The sequence below is a fragment of the Eptatretus burgeri genome, chromosome 5, assembly GCF_056783735.1.
Source record: "Eptatretus burgeri isolate ZD-2024b chromosome 5, Ebu_testis_v1, whole genome shotgun sequence".
Taxonomy (NCBI): Eukaryota; Metazoa; Chordata; class Myxini; order Myxiniformes; family Myxinidae; genus Eptatretus; species Eptatretus burgeri.
Genome location: NC_140965.1, coordinates 101,498,647 through 101,521,209, shown reverse-complemented (window position 1 = coordinate 101,521,209; position 22,563 = coordinate 101,498,647). Strand labels below are relative to the sequence as shown.

The 22,563-nt window shown below is 44.6% G+C and overlaps 1 protein-coding gene across 1 annotated transcript in view; it reads left to right on the top strand.

The window, feature by feature from the left end:
* Positions 1-22,563, top strand: part of LOC147027070 (uncharacterized) — a 207,244-nt gene that overhangs the window by 164,821 nt on the left and 19,860 nt on the right. Inside the window, exon 8 of the mRNA XM_085883226.1 lies at positions 19,274-19,413. Within this exon, the coding sequence (XP_085739352.1) occupies positions 19,274-19,413 (140 nt within the window). The remainder of the gene's footprint in view (positions 1-19,273; positions 19,414-22,563) is intronic.

The following is a 22,563-nucleotide window of genomic DNA, read 5'->3' as shown; positions in this document are numbered from 1 at the left end:
GCACCACACACACAGGGACAACCACACTGGGGATTTGTGTCCCCACAAGGGTCTCCGGGGCCTCTATACCCCCCAAGCTTTCCGTGCACCCGTCCACAGCACTCCTCCTCTCAACCTCGCAAAGCACGACCGAACTCACCTGGTCGTGACTCGCCTCAAGGGGGCATACTCCCTCCCCTCGTTCCTGGAGGAGGCCATCCAGATGCTCGCACTGGGTCTCCACCCAGTCCGCCAGCTCACCCCCATTATCCTCCACTACCTCCGTGTGTGTGTGCGCGTCACTTACCCCGTCTTCATCGTGCAGTCTCTCCTCTATTTTTTCTGTCTCCCGTGTCTCTGCCAACTCTTCACCCTTTACCTCCCTTGTCTCCACTATTATTTCCGTTGTCGTCACCTCGTGTCTCGTCTCGCACGTTTTGGTCTCCCCATTTAATTTTCCCCTTTCGGTCACCGTCGATTCCTCTGTCACGACCCTCGCCCAACACGCCCCCCGAATTATTTTTTTACCCGCCTCCACCGCGGGCCTGTCAGCCGTTGCACCCCCTTCCAGCTCGTTTGCTCCCACACGTGGAGTCGCCATTCCCAGCTCCCTGGTCACGGCCTTCATGCCCGCCTGCAGGCATCGGCCCATGTTCTGCGTCTCACCCCGTAGCTCTTTCATTTCTTCCTTCATGTTTGCTTCCATTCCGTTTATTTGCTGTGTATTCGCATCCATCCTCGTTTTTACTTCATTTGTATTTGTATCCATCTTTTCGTTCATTTGTTGTGTATTCGCATCCATCTTTTCGTTCATGCCTTTCATTTCGTTTTTCATTTCATTTGTATTGGCATCCATCTTTTGTGTCATTGCCGCCAGCATGGCGCATAGCTGGGCCATGTCGGATGCACTCAGCTGAGCCGTTTCGGCAAGGGTTGGGGAAGGGTTTTGGTGGAGAGGGGGGTGGGGAGGTGTCATACACCGCGGCCGCTGCCGCACCCATTTCGGGCTCTGGGTTCAGTTGGACGAGTTCATGTTCCTGCACGGGCATTCCATCCTGGGCCATGGATCCTACACATTCTACATCCATTTCTAATACCCCCGGCTCCCGCTCGCCTTGAGACGCCATCTTGCTTCTCTTAAAGGGTTAATTTGAATCGCTCGTAATTTGGAGGGAATCGGGGGTCGCTTCTCTCACCCCTGGACCAATTCCCGTGAATTTAGCTGGAGACAGGAGAGCCCGTTTTCCTGTTCTCCGATACCAGTGCCGCGAGGAGGGCGATGGATTTGTATCGCACGACCTGACACCAGTGTTGCGGATTCGCGCCCGCCGGCGTGCTGACGGCCACGTAACTCGAATCGCGGCACGTCGCCCACCGGACGGACAATCCAGTCGTGACCCTCTCGGACTAACGCCGGGAACCAGTCACGGGTGGACCTTTCGGTCTCACCGCGATCGAGCCAATCAGCCCCCGCGTGGGATAGGGTTGCTCGCCAAATTCGACCTACCTAAGTACCCACACGGAGGGTAGACCGGGCGATCGCACCTCGCCGCAGGTCGACTTCGGACACGGGCCACTTAAGCGACCCGTTCCGTACTATCGGGATAACCGAGCGGTGTTATCGTCGGCCTCGACGGTTCGATTAATTATCGGGCGTATTCAGCCCACTACCAACCCTTTACGTGAAGCAAGATGAGGATTCAATGAAAGAAATGACGAAGCGAAGCGGGAGACAGTTCAACACAAAGCACATTTATTCGCGATGAACGGAAAGCACGCATATTCAATTCCACCAAAAGCACATAGAAAAGGAAAAGAAACACAATGCAATTTTACACAAAAAGCAAATGCGACAATGCAGATCTAATACCGATTACGCGAGCACACGGCAACACTTATACAATTTTACTTCACAGACGGCGCCGACAACACATATCCAAAACCAAGAAAAAGAAAAGAGAACCCTCAAGGATGAGGCGGGCCTGAGGCCGAGACCGGGTCGGGCCTACCCGTCTGGTGATGAGACGCGGAGCGGCGATGGTGCCTCAACTCCGCGGGCCTCGCGGGCAGTGTCTGGTAGGGGGTGGGAAAGGGGCCCCCTTGGTCGCACTATCTCAGCGCGGGGGGAAACAGGAGGGGGTTGCTGATGCTCGGGGATAGAGGATTTCTACTCTGCCTCGAGTCCCGCGACGAGCGTCTCCACCTCGGCCAGGTCGCGCCGTCGGCCTCCCTGGTGTGCAGCTCCCGGTACGACGCGAGCACCCCCTCGTCTGCCCTCGCCGCCTCTCCACAGCTCCGTCCCCTTCGCTCCGACTCCAACGCACACGACGACGACCAACTCCTTCTTGGCTTCTTCTTCCCAACTCCACCGACTGCGAAGTCTTAACTCTCTCTTCTTGACAAACGCGGTCGCTTATATAAGCCCCGTGGCTTCGCTCTCTCATCTTTGACCCCCTGCCTTCGACCTTTCACCTCGCTCCCCATTGGCCCGAGAAAAAGTGGGCGTGAATGCATTTTGATCCATAAATTTGCATATAGCGATCGCCCTCCAACGCCCTGGAGGCGGGGCCAAATCGCCCCTCGCTCACCGATTGGACGGAACAAAAGTGGGCGTGTGTCGTTTTTGAAGCGGAAAATCCGTGGTTTTGTACACGCTGTTCGGCGCGCGCCCTGCACGAGTCCAACACCGGTACCCACAAGCGGCGCAAGAACGGTGGCGATGCGACGGTTGCGAGGTGTGACGTGAAGCGGCGCCGCGGTGGGTGGTTGATGTTGTGGTTGGTGGTGGTAACAATGGCGGTTGGTCCAAAATAAAGATAGTAAAAGAAAAACGGCTATCCTGAAGAGTCGCAGCACGCATGAATGACATGTATTCCCACTAGACAACGGGTTTGGGCCTAACTACACATATACTTACCGAGATATCTCACCTAAGGGACCTGAATGGTGGTTTGCGAATTTGGTAACCACAACAATATATATATATATATATATATATATATATATATATATATATATATATATGTATATATATGTATATGTACACACACACACACACACACACACACATATATATATATATATATATATATATATATATATATATATATATATATATATATATATATATATATATATTGTTACGGCTGTGGAAATTTGCATTACACCATGAAGGGCCCGTAGGTGAGATATCTCTAAGTACATGTGAAGTTAGCCCTAAATCCGTTGTCTAGAGGGAATTTATGTGATTCATTTGGGCTGCGACGCTTTGAGATAGCCATTTTTCTGTTCTATCTTTATTTTGAACCAACCACGTCTCAACCGCCATCACACAACAACCACCTTAACCACCACGCCAGCCATCGTCACCAACTACAACCACGCACCAACACTCAGACAACAACAACAACAACGCCAACAGCCACGACCTTTACCTTCACAACTCGATCCCGCAAACATCGCATCACCGTCATTCCCAAATGGCACCATAACCATCAAACCACCACTGATAAACCCTCCACCACCCTCACCTCTCTCCTTCTACGGCCATTCCTGCATCACCTGTGAACACTGAGCGTCGGGCTGTCTTGGGCTCGTTTAGCGATACGCACCGAGCCGCGAGGAAAATAGCGGCCTTTCCAAAGGAGAATTTGGATCAAGAACGCTACACGCCCACTTCTGATCCGTCCAATTAGCAAGCGCGGAGCGACTTGGCCCCACCTCCAGGCGCGTCTGTGTGAAATCGATATATGCAAATTCTAGGATCAGGGGAGGTTCACGCCCTGATCCTCTGTCCAATTGGCGAGCGTGGCTCTGCCCCCGAGGTCATCCTGATCCGGAAATTTGCATATTGTTTTCTCCTGCCGGCCAATAAAACGGTGAGCGCAAGGCGAATCGTGGCAGAGTGTGGCAGTAGCAGTGTGTGTCGGCAGGGCAGAGTGAGTCGAATCATCGGTGTGGCAGAGAGTGGAGATGGGTGGTGAAGGCATCGAGTTGGGTTCTGCAGTCGGTTGAGGAGAGTTGTAGGAAGAGGCCAAGGAGCTCGGGTTCCAGGCGAGAAGGACGGCGCTCGGCGACGAGGTCGCGATGTGAGATTGCTCGTCACGGGACCCAAGCCAGCCAGCCATTCTCCCTCCCCCAGGGCATCAACAATCAACAACAATCAACAATCAACATCCAGCATCAACAACCCTTTCCCCCGCGTTGAGATAGTGCAACAAGGGGGCCCCGTTCCCACCCCACTCCAAACATCATGCCAACGAAACCCGCCAAGGAGCACGGAGTCGGGGCACAGCCACGCGGCCACATCTGCGGCTTCTCTGCCAACGCGTCACGAGGACGCGGGTAGGACCCCCCGGTCTCGCAGACCTGGCCGCTCCTTCAGGTCACGCGCGCATATTGGCCTACAGGCCCGTCTGCCCCCTTGTCTATGAGGGTGGCTTCTTTCCTTTGCTTTTGAGTAAATGTGTGCTGGCGCCGTCTGTAAAGTAGAATTGTTTCAGTGTAGCCGTGTGTGCACGTAGTCGGTAGTAACTCTGTGTCATTGTTTCTTTTCTTTTAACTGCGACATGTGCATTTTGACTGTTCGGCTGTATCTGTGTGCTTTCCGTGTGTCGCGTAATAAATGTGCATTGTGTGAACTGTTTTCCCGTTTCGCTTCGTCTTTTCTTTATTGACCCTCCATCCTGCTTCACGTAAAGGGTTCGTAGTGGGCTTTATACGCCCGATAATTTAACGGAACCGTCGAGGCCGACGATAACACCGCTCGGTTATCACTGCAGCACGGAACAGACCGCTTAAGCGGTTCGTGTCCCGAGTCGGCCTGTGGCGTGGTGTGATCGCCCGGTCGACCATTCACGCAGGTACTTAGGTAGATCGAATTTGGCGAGCGACCCTATCCTGCGCGGGTGGGCAATTGGCAGGATCGTGGTGAGGTTAAACCCCCACCCCTGACTAGCTCCCAGCGTTGGTCCGAGAGGGTCACGACTGAATTGTCCGTTCCGGTGGGCGAGGCGGCCGCCATTCGAGTGACGCGGCCGTCCGCATGACAGCGGGCGCGAATTCGCAGCAAAAAAAAAATATATATATATATATATATATATATATATATATATATATATATATATATATATATATATATATATATATATATATATATATATATATATATGCATCTTGGTAGGGGAGTTAGCAGAGAGAATATGTTATGTGTTATGAACACACACACACACACACACACACACACACACACACACACACACACACACACACACACACACACACACACACACACACACACACACACACGTGCTTGGACCTTATTGCGAATTGACAAGTTGGATTCAGTGCGATTACCAACTCCAGTACTTACTCTATGCAATCCAGAAAACTTGAGTAGCTTTAGCCGAAAAACAAGCTTGCAAATTTGTAGATGTTTCAGGGATATGTTTACAAACATTATTCTTTAAAAACAGCTGCATGTGACAGGTGGAAAAAATATTTGGCTCGGTAGTAGAGAAAACATTAACACCGCAAACGGGTTGGAAATTGGGAGTTATTTCACAACTTGCGAAGGATGACGGACAGGAACCACTCGCTCAGCATGACGGAGCATACACGAACCACTCACTCAGTGTGACAGAGCATGAACCACTTGCTCAGAATGACGGAGCACTAACCAAGCTCTCAGAGTGGCTGAGCACGAACCACTCGCTCAGCATGGCGGAACACAAACCACTCACTGAGGGTGACTGAGCACGAACCACTCGCTCAGGGTGACAGATCACGAACCACTCACTCAGGCTGATGAAGCACGAACCACTCGATCAGGGTGACGGAGCACGAACCACTCACTCAAAATGACGGAACACGAACCACTGGCTCAGGGTGTCGGAGCATGGTCACTTACTCAGGGTGGCGGAGCAGGAACCACTCACTCAGGGTGACAGAGCATGAATCACAGGCTCAGGGTGACGGAGGATGAACCACACGCTGAAGGTGATGGAGCATGAACCACTCGCTCAGGGTGACGGAGCATAATCCACTCGCTCAGGGTGATGGAGCATGAACCTCTGGCTCAGGGTTACGGAGCATGAACCTCTGGCTCAGGGTGACAGAGCATGAACCACTCGCTCAGGGTGATGAAGCACAAACCACTCGCTCAGGGTGATGGAGCACGAACCACTCACTAAAGATGACGGAGCACAAAGCACTCGATAAGGGTGACGGAACAGGAACCACTCACTCAGCGTGACTGAGCACGAACCACTCACTCAGGGTGATGGAGCACGAACATCTCGCTCAGGGTGACGGAGCATGAACCACACGCTCACGGTGATGGAGCACGAACCACTCGCTCAAGATGATGGAACACAAACCACTCGCTCAGGGTGATGGAGCACTCAGCACTCGCTCAGGGTGACGGAGCTTGAACCACTTGCTCAGGGTGACGGAGCACGAACCACTCGCTCAGGGTGACAGAGCACGAACCTCTTGCTCAGGGTGACAGAGCACAAACCTCTCGCTCAGGGTGACAGAGCATGAACCACTCACCCAGGGTGATGCAGCATGAACCACTCGCTCAAGGTAATGGAGCACAAACCCCTCGCTCAGGGTGCCAGAACACAAACCACTCACTTAGGGTAATGGAGCACGAACCACTTGCTCAGGTTGATGGAGCATGAAACGCTCGCTCAGATTGATTGAGCATGAACCACACACTCAGGGTAATGGAACATGAACCTCTCACTCAGGGTGATGGAGCATGAACCACTTGCTCAGGGTGACGGAGCACGAACCACTCGCTCAGGGTGACAGAGCACGAACCTCTTGCTCAGGGTGACAGAGCATGAACCACTCACTCAGGGTGACAGAGCATGAACCACTCCTTCAGGGTGATGGAACAAAAACCACTCACTCAGGGTGACGGAGCACGAACATCTCACTCAGGGTGACGGAGCATGAACTACCCGCTCGGGGTGACGGAGCATGAACCACCCACTCAGGCTGACAGAGCACGAACCTCTTGCTCAGGGTGACAGAGCACGAACCCCTTGCTCAGGGTGACGGAGCATGAACCACACACTCAGGGTGACGGAGCATGAACTATCCGCTCGGGGTGACGGAGCATGAACCTCCCACTCAGGGTGACAGAGCACGAACCTCTTGCTCAGGGTGACGTAGCATGAACCACTCGTTCAGGGTGACGGAGCATGAACTACCTGCACAGGGTGACGAAGCATGAACCACTCGCTCAGGGTGATGGAGCATGAACCACTCGCTCAGGGTGACGGAGCACGAACATCTCGCTCAATATGACTGAGCACAAACCACTCGCTCAGGCTGACTGAGCACGAAGCACTCGCTCAGAGTGACGGAGAACGAACCACTCGCTCAAGGTGACAGAGCACGAACCACTCGCTCAGGGTGATGGAGCATGAACCACACGCTCAAGGTGATGGAGCACGAAGCACTCGCTCAGGGTGACGGAGCATGAATCACTCGCTCGTGGTGGCAGAGCAGGAACCACTCACTCTGGTTGACAGAGCAGGAACCACTCACTCTGGTTGACAGAGCATGAATCACACGCTCAAGGTGATGGAGCACGAACCACTCGCTCAGGGTGACGAAGCACGAACCACTCGATCAGGGTGACGGAGCATGAACCACTCGCTCAGAATGACGGAGCACGAACCACTGGCTCAGGGTGAAGGAGCATGACCCACACGTTCAGGGTAATGGAGCACGAACCACTTGCTCAGGGTGACTGAGCATAAACCACTCACTCAGTGTGATGGAGCATGGACCACTCACTCTGAATGATGTGTTGGGCAAAAGCGTCCACAGCGAGTGAACGATTTGCTCTGAAGCACATCCTGCGGAACCGCTGTCGACTCTTCGGCATTCGGCAAGTGGCTTAAGCACTCATGCAAGCACTCCAATTAAATGGTTGATAAGGAACAGTTGGCCAGGCTGTCGCTGCAAATCATTGAGGATCCCTCTAACTTTAAAGCTTGAATTCACTGCACATGCAGCAGTTCATGAAGTAGAATGAATTTGTTCAAATCATGATTTTATCCACAAAAGATTTGCAGCTTAATACAGAAAATCCCTGGAGACATCGCAAAGTTCATTCGCCAGTGAAATAAACATTGCAGATAATCCTACATCTTGTCTGCTTGTCTGTGCACCTGTCACGTACATCGGTTCGTGGTCCGCGCAAACGTTATAAGTTATTTTTTAAAACGTCCGTTTTTTTAACAGATTTGCTTTGATTCCCTGTAGAGCACCTCACGAAACTTTCGAAAATATAGACACAGATCTGGCAGATTTTAGGATAGGCAGTTCCTCTGGGAGATAGGACGTGAGGTCTTGCAGTGAATGCATTAAATCATATAGCCTAATGAAGCTGGTTAATTTTGACGCGTTCCTTAATTTTTTGTTCACTCAATATAATTCTCAAAACAGTAGAAAAAGACAATTATAATGCTTTGGAAATTTCACTTTTTCTTGTGTATCTATGGAGAAGTAGGGACCATAGCCTTGCTTGCTTAAAGTAAATAGGTATATCGGCTTAGTTATAAGACTCGGTATTTCTTTAAATTATCACATTTTGCAACACATTTTGACATTTATTTAGTCCGGACGATATCCGATCCTCAAAACCGAGGACAAAGGAAAACCTGAAATAACCTCCAATAAGATACGGTATGAAACTTTGTCACCATGGCACCCTTAACAGGCATGGCATGCCCACACGCCCACTGAGAGTCACCACAAATCAAAATCTACCCATATGTAATACGTCCGTGTGCTCTGAACGTACCTCTACCTTGTAGTAACTGTCGACTGTACATCCCGATCGGGACACGAACTGTACAACTGGGTAAGTTGCTTAAGCACTCAAACAAGCACTCCAACAGAATACTTGCTTGGCAGCGATTACCAATTACCGTCGATACAACGTTGCACTCCGGAAACGCCCAAGCAATATCCAAATTGGACAAATCAACACTTTTTTTAGTAGTCAGAATTGTTGATACTTTCAAATCTGGAGTTTATATTTTGTAATTCTGCTTAGTTTATGAGATTCTCTTGTTTTTTCATATGTGCAAATGAAATAAAGCCATGAACGCTGGTGTCTCCATGCGTTTATAAGCACTGTAATATACCCAGCAATTCATAGCTATGATGAACAAGCATTCGATAATATGAGTGAATAAAGTGAAAAAAAACAACTTTATCGTTAAGAAATCGTTGCGGCCTGTTCCAAGTCAAGGAATGGTTAAGCAGGTGAAAAAAACATGGCAGCTTCAGACCCCAGCGAGGTTACCCAGGAAATGCCTTAAGACCCCAGACAGTGAGGAGGCCGAGGATCGCCTGAAGAAGGATATAATTAAATGAGGCCATTAATTATCTTCAAAAGGGGTGCTTTAATTCACCCAAACATCCAGTTTTCACTCTTGAGTCATTCCACCTCATATCACCGGAGGCCTCCCAGTTGACCCCCTCAGATTTACTTCAAACTTTCATAAAATAGTTCCCAGGTATTTCCCAGGTTCCCAGGTATTCCCAGGTATTTCCCAGATTCAAATTTCAAAGTATTGTGTTCATGGTATCCTAATAGCAGATGATATGTATGTACATTGTATATACATGTACTACATGTAAAAGGACTGTTCATTAAATAGCACACACAACGCGCACAGCACTGGCAGAACATCATTTATTCAAATATTTTTAAAATATTGATAGAAACATTATACCACTTTGATATTTGACACTTTTGTAAATTTGAATTTGCAATCCTCACCTGCATTTCGGGGAAAAATGAAAATGTTCAATTTTTGAGGGATCATGACTGTATTATATATGACTGATTAAGAAAAGTAAACATCTATTTTAATACTACTACCATACAGTTTTTACCTGAAAAAATGTCAAGCTTCTGGGATGGGTCAATAAAAATATATGGGGTCTCAAAGTTGGGTCTTCATACAAAACCAACATTTTTTTCTGGATTTCAACTGATCAGGTCATAAAAATTAATAGAGCTATACTCCGTTTTATGTTTGTTTCTTACAGAGCAGTTATAGAAGAATAATCTCTGAAAATTTCAAGGCTCTAGCATTAATATTTAAAAAGTTGTGGGAGTTTAAAAGTAGCCGTTCATTTTGTGATGCTCGCAACGACCATAAAAATGGGGCCACAACCACAATTTCAACCCTCAATATCTCGGAGTTGACCGCATCTATGGACCTAAAATTTTACGCAGCTTAATTTTGATACCTGGGAACTATTTTATGACAGTTTAAAGTAAATCTGAGGGGGTCAACTGGGAACATTTTCTTAAATTTGGTGATTTCAGATGGAATGACTCTCTTGCATTTCCTTTGAGTTTTCTTAGTGTACATACAAAGTTTCAAGCTGCTAGGTTTTATAATTTTGTAGTTATGGAAGAGACACACTGACACACACACACACACACACACACACACACACACACACACACACACACACACACACACACACACACACACACTGACATTTTTTTAGTATAGATATGTATTTATTTATGAAAAGCAATGACGCACTCACATCTCTCACATCTCTCACATCTCTCACTTGTGAATGGAGGCAATAACCAATGAGGTTTCACAAAATCATTTAAACCCAGGTGGTTTGGATTGTATAAATAAATTGATGCCTCCCATGCTCTTCCAGCTGAAGAAGCTGCATAAAGCAACCATGAAAGGTAATCCAAGGTAAGCCCTTTGCTGTTTCAAACCCTTCCTGGAGTTACTCCACAGCTGTGAAAATGTTCACAAATAGTGCACACATGAGAATCCTAATGCTATACACACACTCAGCTGTTGGACCGGGTTCATCACTTGTTGGTGAATCATCGGTGACAGCACAGACAGCAATGGATACCAATGAGGCTCGCAAGCATGTGTGATGTGTAAATGTCAAAAGCAGTCAACATATCAATGAAAAGCAAAGACCCACTCACATCTCTCACCTGTGAATGGAGGGAATAACCAAGTGTAGCTCTCGCTTAATCAATTGAACCCAGGTGGCCAGCATGATATCAATAAATCAACTGGTCCAGCAGCTGAGGGGGGTGTGAAGCAATGGCATTCTCATGTGTGTACTATTTGTGAACATCTTTACAGCTGTGGAGGAACTCTGGGAAGAGTTTGAATCAGCAAAGAGCTTACCTTGGGTAACCTTTCATGGTTGCTTTATTCAGCTTCTTCAGCTCGAAGAGCATGGGAGGAGTCAATTTATTTATATATTCTTAACCACCTGGTTTAAAATGATGAGATGAAACCTCATTGGTTATTGCCTCCATTCGCAGGTGAGAGATGTGTGGGTCTTGTTTTTCATTGATATGTTGACTGTTTTTGATGTTTGCACATGATACATGCTTGGGAGCCTCATTGGTATGCATTGCAGTCTGCGCTATCCCTCATGATTCGCCAATAAGCGATGAAACTGGTCCGGCAGCTGAAGGGGTGTGTAGCATTGGGATTCCCATGTGTGTACTATTTGTGAACATCTTTACAGCTGTGGAGGAACTCTGGGAAGGGTTGGAAACAGCAAAGGGTCTACCTTGGGTAGCCTTTTATGGTTTATTTATGTTGCTTATGCGGCAAGAAGAGCATTGTAGGAGTCGATTTTTATATATCTTTGTATATATTCTGTATATGTAGAAATATAATATATATTTGGCACTATCTCAAAGGAGAAGAATCACGTAAAAAATAAAAAAAAAATTTTTTCGTATCCACATGCGGATCTTCACTAAAATCAAACAAATTCGTCCTGGTCACACAACCAACCTGTCCACCAAATTTCATCCAAATCCATCCCTAACTTTTTGATATATCAACGGAGGTGTGAAGAGCTCCTCCCTTTATTAGGCCATCTCTACCGAGATGACCTAATAAATCCGGACCAAATGTCCGTCCGTCCGTACGTCCGTCAACAATTTTTCTTTCCGATCTTGATGAAACTTAGTATGTGGGTAGAGGTCGATGAGTGTTGCACAACGATATAACTTTTGTCCGGGTTCAAGGTCAGGGACGAGGTCACGAGGTCACGTAAGTAATAAAAATCGCCATTTTCAAAACCTATCTCGTCTGCCATTTTACAAGATATTCGGCAACTATTTATTGATTATGATAGTAAAAAATATTATCTTGTATCTAACCAGACAGATTTTTGAATTTCCTTCCCGTTTGATCGTCACGTGATCTGGAAGATGGCCAAAAACGCCGATGCGATTCGCAAAGAAGGAAGGAAGGACAAATGAAATATAAATATAAAACACATTTTTAGCCTTTTATATTTATACATTTTCCGCCGAAGGTGCAAAAGTTTCAAAACCCGAAATGTAAACGTCAGCATTTATTTTCAAAATATAATTTCGTGAGCGCGCGCCAAAATGCCGAGTCATCTTTAACCAAACTGCTCAGTAGAACTGCGCAGTCGTCCGGTCATGTTGTCTGAGCAGTGGCCAGCGTGGTTCAGATTGACTGTGGTTTCTGGGGTGAAGGTGATTGTTAAGAAGTATGTCGGCGGTATAAATTTGAGTGACTGTATTGGTGATTTAATCACGCAACATCTTGACAACGAATATTCTGGCCGAACGATTGCATCAATTCAGTGCATCAGCAGGGATGATTCGCAGGCTCCTCTCGATCGTGCCGATATCTAACATAATCACTGGCGGACATTGGGCTGCAGGCTGTGGGGTGAGGCCACGGATCCCGGATGAGGGGATAAGTGATAAATTATGCTACATGCTTCGGGCTTTCTGATTAATATATCAATGAGTACATTCCATAATTAATGAATTAATAATTAAAAAATCTGGCATACAAAATGTTTTTCATACCTGACATGTTACCTTGTGCAGTGTCACGAAACTTCTGTGGAATTAATAATGAATGAATTTGCAAGCTCTAACGATTTTTCAAACCTCAATATCTCTATAAATACTTGACCAATTTTCATTCTGAAAGTTGCATTATAATCAGTGAAGAATAACCTACAGGATTATCATAATCTCCGAGAGCTAAGCCTATTTTTTCGTTTTTTTTCTACAACCGGAAGTGAAATGTCCCCAGAGAGTGGACGGACCGGAAAACCACGTATTGCGCTTCCTGGTGATTCTGATGTGTTTATCCGGGTGCTAAATGAACAATACATATTTATTAATTATGTCATTAGTAGTATTATCCCAGTGTATCTCTGTGAACTATTTCAATCGAAACGGTTAGTTAGGACTGTTTCGCGGTTACCTGAACTGAACATTGAGAACTTGTGGTATTATAGAGATGACCGTCACCCCCACACGGGAGTAATTTTATGGAGCGGTTTCTCTGTTTGCAACTTTAACACAGGGATTTAAAATTCGTATCTCAGCTTCTACGAGATGAAATTGGTTGCAAATTTCAGAAGTAAATGCTTTGCACATTGAGGTGCAGTATATGTTCCAAATTTCAGCAACGTCCATTTCCGCACTCTTGAGTTTTTAACCTCAGTGCCATATTTTTTACTTTTTGCTCATTAGCTATGAGTTTGAGTTCTGTTCTTATGCAGTACAAGTATGCAATGGCAGTGTTGTTAGAAGCAGAGACTCCTGCAGCAGTCAAGAGAAGTCCGGAGCACCCCTCCATCTCCATTTATATGGAATGGTTTCTCTGCACCCAACTTTAACACAGGTACTGAAAATTCATTTCTCGACTTCTACTGGACAAAATCGGCTGCTAATTTCCGAAGTAAATCCTTTGTACATCGAGGTCATATGTTCCAAATTTCAGCAACGTCCGTTTCTGCATTCTTGAGTTTTTAACGAAAACCCTCGACATCAATATTGGTGACTGTCAGTCTGTCCATCCGCCCAAAATGTGTTGGCGCTCATATCTCAAAGGCTCTTCATTGAAATTCGCTGAAACTTGGAATATACATCAGACAATACGTCAAATTAATGGCTTATGAAACAAATTCCACCTAAATGCCATGGTGTTTGCTTTTTTGCGAGTTTTGCTCATACGGGAGAACTCCATAAACTTTGACATTGAAAAATTTCGACCCCAGTAGTAAAATAGTCAAAGGCGAGGGCTCATAACTTATGAACTGTTGGATGAATGTTCATGAAATTTTGAATATGAATAGAGGGACACTTGTTGATACTTCAAAGTTACCCGCAGCCACATAATTAGGACATGGCAAAAATTTAGGGACACTGTAAAAGTGGACTTTGGAAAAAAAAATCAGTTTTTTCTTGTGCTCTAATTCTAGAAGAAAACTGGCTGAAACATTTGAGAAAAAAATAAAGAGAGACCATTCCATTATTGGGGAAAATGTAAGGGGCATATAAAAGGCCCCTTTATTTGCTATGTGGCAAACTATAGAAAAGAAGGGGCATTGCATAGCTTGTGGAAAATGCCACACGATAGAAAATAAGGCACATTCAAAAAATCTTGTGTGCATGCGGTACTACCCTTCTGTTCTTCGGAAGAACAAAGTAATGATCTGGAAAAGTTCATATAAAGGGGCACCCTACATATATAGGTTAAAACCCACCAGCACGTAAAGTTTTTTTTTGTGTGTGTGTGTGTGTGTGTGTGTGTGTGTGTGTGTGTGTGTGTGTGTGTGTGTGTGTGTGTGTGTGTGTAACTTGAAAACGAAAACACATAAGATAATGTATGTGCATGTGTGTGATGAATTTGTTAAAAAAAAAAATTGGCACCCCTATATATAAACTTTTCTAGAGTCTTACTTGGTTCCTCCGAAGAACACAAGGGCAGCATGCACACATTATTTTTTTGAATGTGTCTTATTTTCCATTGTCTGGCATTTTCCACAAGCTATGCAATGTCCCTTCTTTTCTATAGTTTGCCACATGGCACATACCACATAAAGGGGCCTTCTCTATGCCCCTATAATTTTCCCAAGATTGTTTTTTTTCCCAAGATTTTTCCCAAAACAAGATTGTTTCCCAAGATCATTTTTAGGTCTATCTCTCACTGGTGAAGAATGATGCATCGTCATCCTCGATGCTTAATTAAAGTGGATTAATGTGCCTATATCTACTGCAGCTACTTCTACCTCAACCAATAAGACATTGTTATGTACCTGATGTAGTGGTTTCTGACAATGGTTCAAATTGATATCACTGCTGAGTTTGAGGACTTCATGCCACAAAACGTATTGAGCATATCAAAATTGCTCTGTACTACCAAGCCTCCAATGGTTTGGAAGATAAGGCAGTGAGCATTATCAAGTCTGGTCTGACTAAGATCAAGAGTGGAGCTCTCATCATAGAACTTGCTCATGTGCTGTTCAAGTATCAAGCAACTCCCCATGTGTCTTCCAATGAGACTCCTGCAAAGTTCATCAATGGGTGTCGACTTAAAATTCCACTAGATCGACTTCATCAAGACCTCACCGCTCATGTGGAGGGGCAACAGATGAAACAGAAACCGCAGCATGACAGACACAATTAAGCGTGCTTTGTCAAATGGTCTTGTGCTCTATGGAGGGAATTATCAAAAGGTGATCGATGGTTATGTGGGATGATTGTGTCACAAACCAGCCTGTTTCATTTGGCATGGAACTGAAACATTGTGGTTTTGTGAGGAGGCATCAAGATCAGCTACAAAAATGATTTCTGAGAAAGTTGGAGGATGCTGACCATTTAACTCCATCAGTTGGTAGCACACTGACTTTGTTGCCCTCTCTACAGTCAGAACTTCTTCCAGTTTCAATTCCAGAACTGACGGTCAAAACAACTGCAGTGCCTCCTGCTTGTACGGGAGCTGCAGATGCTCCTCAATGTCCAACAACAGTTCAAGAAGACAGGATTCCATTACCTCTGTGAAGGGAATCCAAGGTCAAATGCTGAGGTTCCCTGCAGCAAGTTAAATGCTGCCAACATTTTATTACCCTCGCCAAAGGAGAGGGTATTGCATTTGGGTCCGTTTGTCTGTCTGTTTGTCCGCACAGAACTTTTGTGTTTTTCTCTGCAACCGCTTGTCGGATTGAGACGAATTTTTTGACTATTGGTGCGACTATTCATGAGGAATATTATAATGATAATTATGACCATCATAGTTCACGTGGTGTGGCAGCGATATTGAAAAAACGGAAAAACTTTGGACCTCTGTATCTCTGAACCCGCACCAAGGAAAAAATTGAAACTTGGCACACAGCAAGTACTCCTCATGGGAACAGAGTGATTGTTATGACGTCGTATGGGCTCTCGTTATGACGTGATAATTGCGTATGTAGAACGCCATATCTGCTGATCAATATGAAAAATTTTCAGTTTCATCTAGGGTAAAAATGATCCACAGAAAAAAATTGAATGACGTTATCGGTCACGTGATTCGGCAGCCATATTGTTTTAAAAAAACTTAAATATCTTCTTCTCTGAAATGGCTGAACAAATTCAAAGCGAAACTTTACACGTATAACTGCCTGTCCATGAGGAACAAAAGGTTCATACATATTATATCATAGGTCACATGCTTTCGCAGCCATATTGGATTTACCCTCAACCTTATAAAAAATACACCACTCCAAAGAAGTCCTGGCGAGGGTCTGCAATCTCTGATTGCTCTTTTCTTGTTTGTTTTGTGAGCATTTGACATCCAAAAAATGGGAGGGTGAGACATTGGGCAATTCAACTACAGGGTGAGCTAATAGCCACTTGGCGAAATAACTCAGAACTGCAATACATGGCCACTTTGGATGGAAAGGAAAGAATAACACACTCAGGGCAAAAGTTTGCAGTGTTATCAACCAGGTCAGCCTGTTTCTATGCAGTGAGCAAGACCTTTTTCAGAGTAAGATATCCCTTTTATCAAAATTGTTATGAATCTGGAAACCCTGCGCACTCAACATTCAGGTCCCAAAGTTAGTTATGCCAGTAAGTATGTGTGTAGTCAGGACCCCGTCTTTTTGTTTAGTGGGAGGATTAAATGTGTGCATTGTGACGTCTTTAGTTCGGTTTTACATCCAACGAATCCTCCAACAAGCCATCTAACAACCAACAACCATCCCATCTGCATGATCCAACCTGCCCATCACGTGCCATAACCACCCGTTGGCTGCTTGTACCTTGACTTGCCGAGAGGGGGGGGGCTCACGGTTCCAGTCCTCGGCTCGTAGTTCTTGTATGGCTTTTTCAGCATTGACCCTGTTACTCTTCGCAAGCAAAGCCACTTGGAGAATATGGGGTCTCCGAACAGGGGCCACGGCTCCGCCCTGGTAGCGTGCGGCCGTAGGCCAATGAGGGATGGACAGCAAGATGAATCTCGCTAAGGCCCCTCCCCGTGTGGGAGGAGATGTATATCCCCGAGCAAACTCGTTTGTCGGTTGTCGTTGGCGTTGGTGCTGGGAGATCTTGAGTACTTGAGTGGTGACAAGTTGGTTGACGGTGGTTGGGCTGGAGAGTGAGTGAACCAGCCTGTTCATGGAGCCTTGGTGGGTCCCGTCCGTGACCCTGATCTCCGCCCCGGAGCTCCGATTGTTACACGCGGCTGCTGCCACGAGCCACGAGTCCCACTCGTGCGGCTGGGACCTTTGAGGACCCACAGGTGCCCATCCAAACTCTGACCCCCAGCTCGTCTCTCTCATCGGCTGGAGGGTCCAATAAAAACTCTGGGGTTTCTTTTCTTTTTGTGTGTGTGATTGTGTGTGGACCATCTATCTGTAGAATTGTTTAAGTGTTTATTTCATCATTGTAAATACTGCATTGCATATTCGCGATAAGTCTCGCCTCTTCTGTCTTTTGATTTTATTGTAAATAAATTATTAGAAATGTTCCCAGCTCATTTCTGTCCTTTCTTTATTTGGTCCAGCATGGTCCGGGTCTGAGTTCAGATGGGGTTTCATCCCCGATAATCCGTTAATCCTAGCCGGCAGGGCTTTGGCAGTTTTCGCTCGGCTGCAACCGAGCTGGAGTTGGTAGTCACGAGTTGGAACTCTACCATAGTCGGTAGAGTGACCCGGTTCGAGAAAGACGTTCCGAGGGCGTGAATCCCCGGTAGCCAAGACTGTGTGGTTATTTAGGTGTATTGGGATCTAGACAATTAACCCTACACCACGCGGTCAAGAAATTGGCGTTTCACGGTCGATTAATCGACCCGCCGGCTTCGGAGTTATCCGGAGCGACGGCCTATAATTCCTGGGAGACGGTGTAAACTTCCCCACCTCGCGGTCGTTCTTGCCACCGACCCCCGGGCCACAACAATATGTAGGTCAAAAGACTGTTGGGAAAAGAGAAACATTACTGACGGCCAAATCAACTGTAGTACAAAAATAATATTCATGTATTCTCAATTAAATTCACTTGTTGCTGGTACATTATACATTTAATGATTTTTCTTCCACAGTATGAATTCCATTTTTTGTGCACATAGTACAAACAGGTGTATTCTGAACACGTGATGATCGAAATTCTGACCACATGTGATTAAAAAAAGAAAGTGGAATTCACCATATTTAAGGTCATTTGTCATAAAATAGCTCATTTTGAGTGTTGACTAAAATCATATTGCAAATCATTTTTCCATTGAAGTTTGTTTTAAATGGTAATAAAGGTGTTTCTGTTCTGTTCGTAAAACTTACATTGAATTCCAACATGGTTATGAGTTTTCCAAAGTTTCCCGGAAACATGATTGATAGTAATGTTCTGCATTCATGATCGATCTCTCAACATCTGTACATCTCTATATCTACATCATTATTGGGGATTCACCACATATTCATTCTCTTTCGATCAGGAGTGAAATGATGGACCTTAATCTCATAACATGTCAGAGTCTTCTCTGAAAAATATATAATTTCCTTCCAACTGATCATATTCCAAAAACAATGATACAATAACCACACAATTTGCCTTTTGACCAAGAGTGAAGTTGGTCTTCATCTTGCACTAACCTGACTGTATTTCAAGGGTGAATTAATTATTGTTTCCACACTTCCAACACTGATATTCAAATCATCGACAATTTCATGTATTGCTCAGTGATTCTTCAAAATTATTTGCGTTCAACACGATTAATGTTTGCTCCATTGATATAATTTGGTTGTATGTGAGAATGCTGGAGATAACATGACTTCATGGCCCTTTTTGAACCCACTGCACCAGTTAAAACACAACAAAATGAGACGCATATATGATTAAATTGTCCACAGTCTCCTGTGAATTTTAACATCTTTGATGTTATATTTCACAAATAACTTCAATACACCTCTGTGTTCACCTGTTCTGCAGAAAGCCTGAAGATTTTGATCAGAATTCTGAACAATAAAGCTCACAATGGCATGGTCTACTTTGAAGGCGCGAGGTTCCCAGCATCCTATGTCATTCAAACTCTCGCAATCTTGTCCTCTGGCTGCACTTCTCGTAAAAAGGTGAAGTCCTTTTTTGTTTTTTTGCATCACCTTTATATGCTAAGTATTTTAATTTTCCATCCTGAATAGATCTACACATTGTTTAATATTTTCAATATATAACCTTTCTCATAGATGGTTGGCCAACTCGACTCCAGGAGCAGTCCATCTGTGGACTGATTCCTTTCCTCAGCTCATGGAGAGGAGGTGGCAATTTGCTAATAAAAAGCTTTGAAAGCCAAGTAGGCCGACAGTTCTTTCATAATAATGATCCTTGCACTGATTCTTGAGGTACACCTGATTACTTATGAGGCCAACCTCCCAACCAAGCATCCTGTTATTTACACTCTTTGCTTCCTATCACTGTCAGTTTTCAATCCAGTTTGTTACTTTACCAGTCATTGCACGGGCACTCACCCTCACTAACATTTTTTTCAGATCGAACGTTATCAAATGTCTTCTGAAAGTGTAGATATCCATTCCATCAGAAACTGCTTAATAGAACTCCAATATATTTGTGAAACACAAACTTCACTTTAGTAAATCCATCCTGACTGCCTTTAACTAGTTTACTTTATCTCAATGGCTCCCAGCTCATTACTAATTGATATCTCTCGGATCTTCCCAACAAATGACGAGCAACTGACATGTCTGAGTTGTCTTATTCCTCTTTGGATCCTTTTTAAATATTGGTATTGCATTTGCTACTCGGTAGATACTAAACAGAAATAGATAGTGAAACATGATCTGGGTGTCAACAACATAAAAATGATGGTTTGCATTTAAATTTTTCAAAACAATACCAAGTGGATGCAGATAAGAGAAATTGAGTAGATCAAGAACCAGTTCCGAGAGAACACCAACAGATCGATGAATTGGGTCTGATGAATAAACGGCAATGTCTGGAATAGATATAATTAAGATTCCAACCATTCAAGTCAAAGCAATAATTTAAAGATCAGGTGCAGAGATACAGATGGGATACGTTATAAAAGAGAATGCTTGTGCAAGTATTCCATTATCAATCACATGTTCTATAATCTTGGAAATAAAAGGTAAAAGAGAAACAGGTGTGTAATATTGAAGATCGTTTGGGCCCATTGTTGGGTTTTTCTCTCTGAGTACTCAGTCATTTCTCACTTTTATCGTTCCTTTGTTCAAATCTTCACATCCAGTACAGCCAATGGCATACCATCATTTTAAGGACATTGAAACCCAGCACTTCGACTTTAAATGTCCGATGCCATGAGAAATTATATTTGTTGGTATGATTGAGGTAGTTGGAAGCAAACTAAGATGATAAATTTCCACATTGCAACTTCCAAGTTCGAACTTCCAAGTTTGAGTGAATATGAGAATAAACATTTTGTTGACCAGTTTCTGTAAAATAAATTTGAGATCATTGTCACACCACAGTGAACTGCTTCCGAGTCATTCTGTGATTGAGCGAACCAAACTATCAGCATCCCAATCGATAGAGGAAATAGTGGTCTACCAAACTCATTCTTTAAACACTCACTCTCTGACTTTAAATATGAAAGTACTCTTTTTGGCAGCAATCCCTTGGAAAGATATATTTCTTCTGTTTGTGTTAAATCTCTGAGAGTTGTCCCACATGAAGCATTTTATTGAAATTGTTGAGGTTCATGAAGGAAATACAAACAACACAAGGTGGATTATTTACAAAATCACGAGTAGTGGAGTCAGTGTAAACAGATGGACTGCATGTAAGGAAGACAAAACTATGTGGAGGAAACAAAGACATGGGATGAAGATGTACAGCTTGGAGCTTGAGTGGAGAAATGGCTAAAAGAGCAAGACTTGATGAGAAAGTGAAATGACTTACAAATGAACCCAGGATGAGTTGTAAAATTATATTTAAAAAGAAAACATTTTCAATGAGCCATGATACCACCTTTATGTGGTCAATTATACAAATTGATTTTTTGTGGTGTGTGTGTGTGTGTGTGTGTGTGTGTGTGTGTGTGTGTGTGTGTGTGTGTGTGTGTGTGTGTGTGTGTGTGTGTGTGTGTGTGTGTGTGTGTGTGTGTGTGTGCGCGCGTGTGCGCGTTTGTGTGGTTTCCTACTTCCATAATTCGGGTTTCAGAATGTGGAACAGAGTCCTCCCAGAACTCAAAGTATCCACCTTCACTTTGGTGAGGGATTGTGATTCATGGGCTAAGTTGTGAAGTTTTGTTGTTCTCAGAGTTTTGTTCTGAGGGCTTTTTTCATGATCAACACCGAGCACCAGACAGCCTCCAACTGTACTTCATTTGTGGTAATGTTCCCAGGAATGGTTTGTAGGATATTTATAAGGTTCTCCTTTCTCATTCCCATTGCTCCAGTTATCACTGGTACAATTTTGGCACTCTTCAACTTCCAGGATCTTTCATTTCATTGTTGAGGTCTTGATATTTGGTCATTTTCTTGATCTTTGCTTTATTTAGACCAAAATCACTGAGTACTGAAACCTCAATTAGCAATCTCTTATTTTCCTGTTTTTTTTTTCTATCTGAGTACTATGTCAAGCCACATAATTTTTGGTTCACGAGCACCAGCCAGTGACCACTATATTCATTATGTCTGTGTGTCTGTCTGTCTGTCTGTCTGTCTGTATGACTGTTCTGTCCAGTGCTCCGTTAATACAATGGCGATTTCGATGAAACTTGGTTGGCAGGTTCATACCATGACCTAGTTGTGTGCAAATGAGAACCGTTGCTATGGACCCATCCGTTGCCTAGCAACGGACCTTTAAAATTTTCAAAAAAATCTCAAAAATTTATTTTTCAGAAAATCAAAAATATGGCCACGAGCAACTGTGGGCAGTACATTCAGCCATATTGTCAAATATTTCCAGCCGGATCCTATGAAAACTGTCGGAGAAGATAGACTTTGAATGAACCCTGGTCGAAAACTAAAAAAACGAAGTTCGTTATATCTCAGAGACTATGAGTTAGATATACATGAAACTGGTATGGTCGGGTCATGGTATGTCCTAGTTATGTATGAGAAAGGACTGTTGCTATGGACGCTTTTGTTTGCTAGTAACGGCTGAAAAACGACTAAATTCGACTTGATCGACTACCCATGTCTGCCTACCAGCTTGTCTGTGTGTCTTTCGTTATATTTCTGTTCTGTTAGGAGCATAACTCCGTGGACTTTGATCTGATC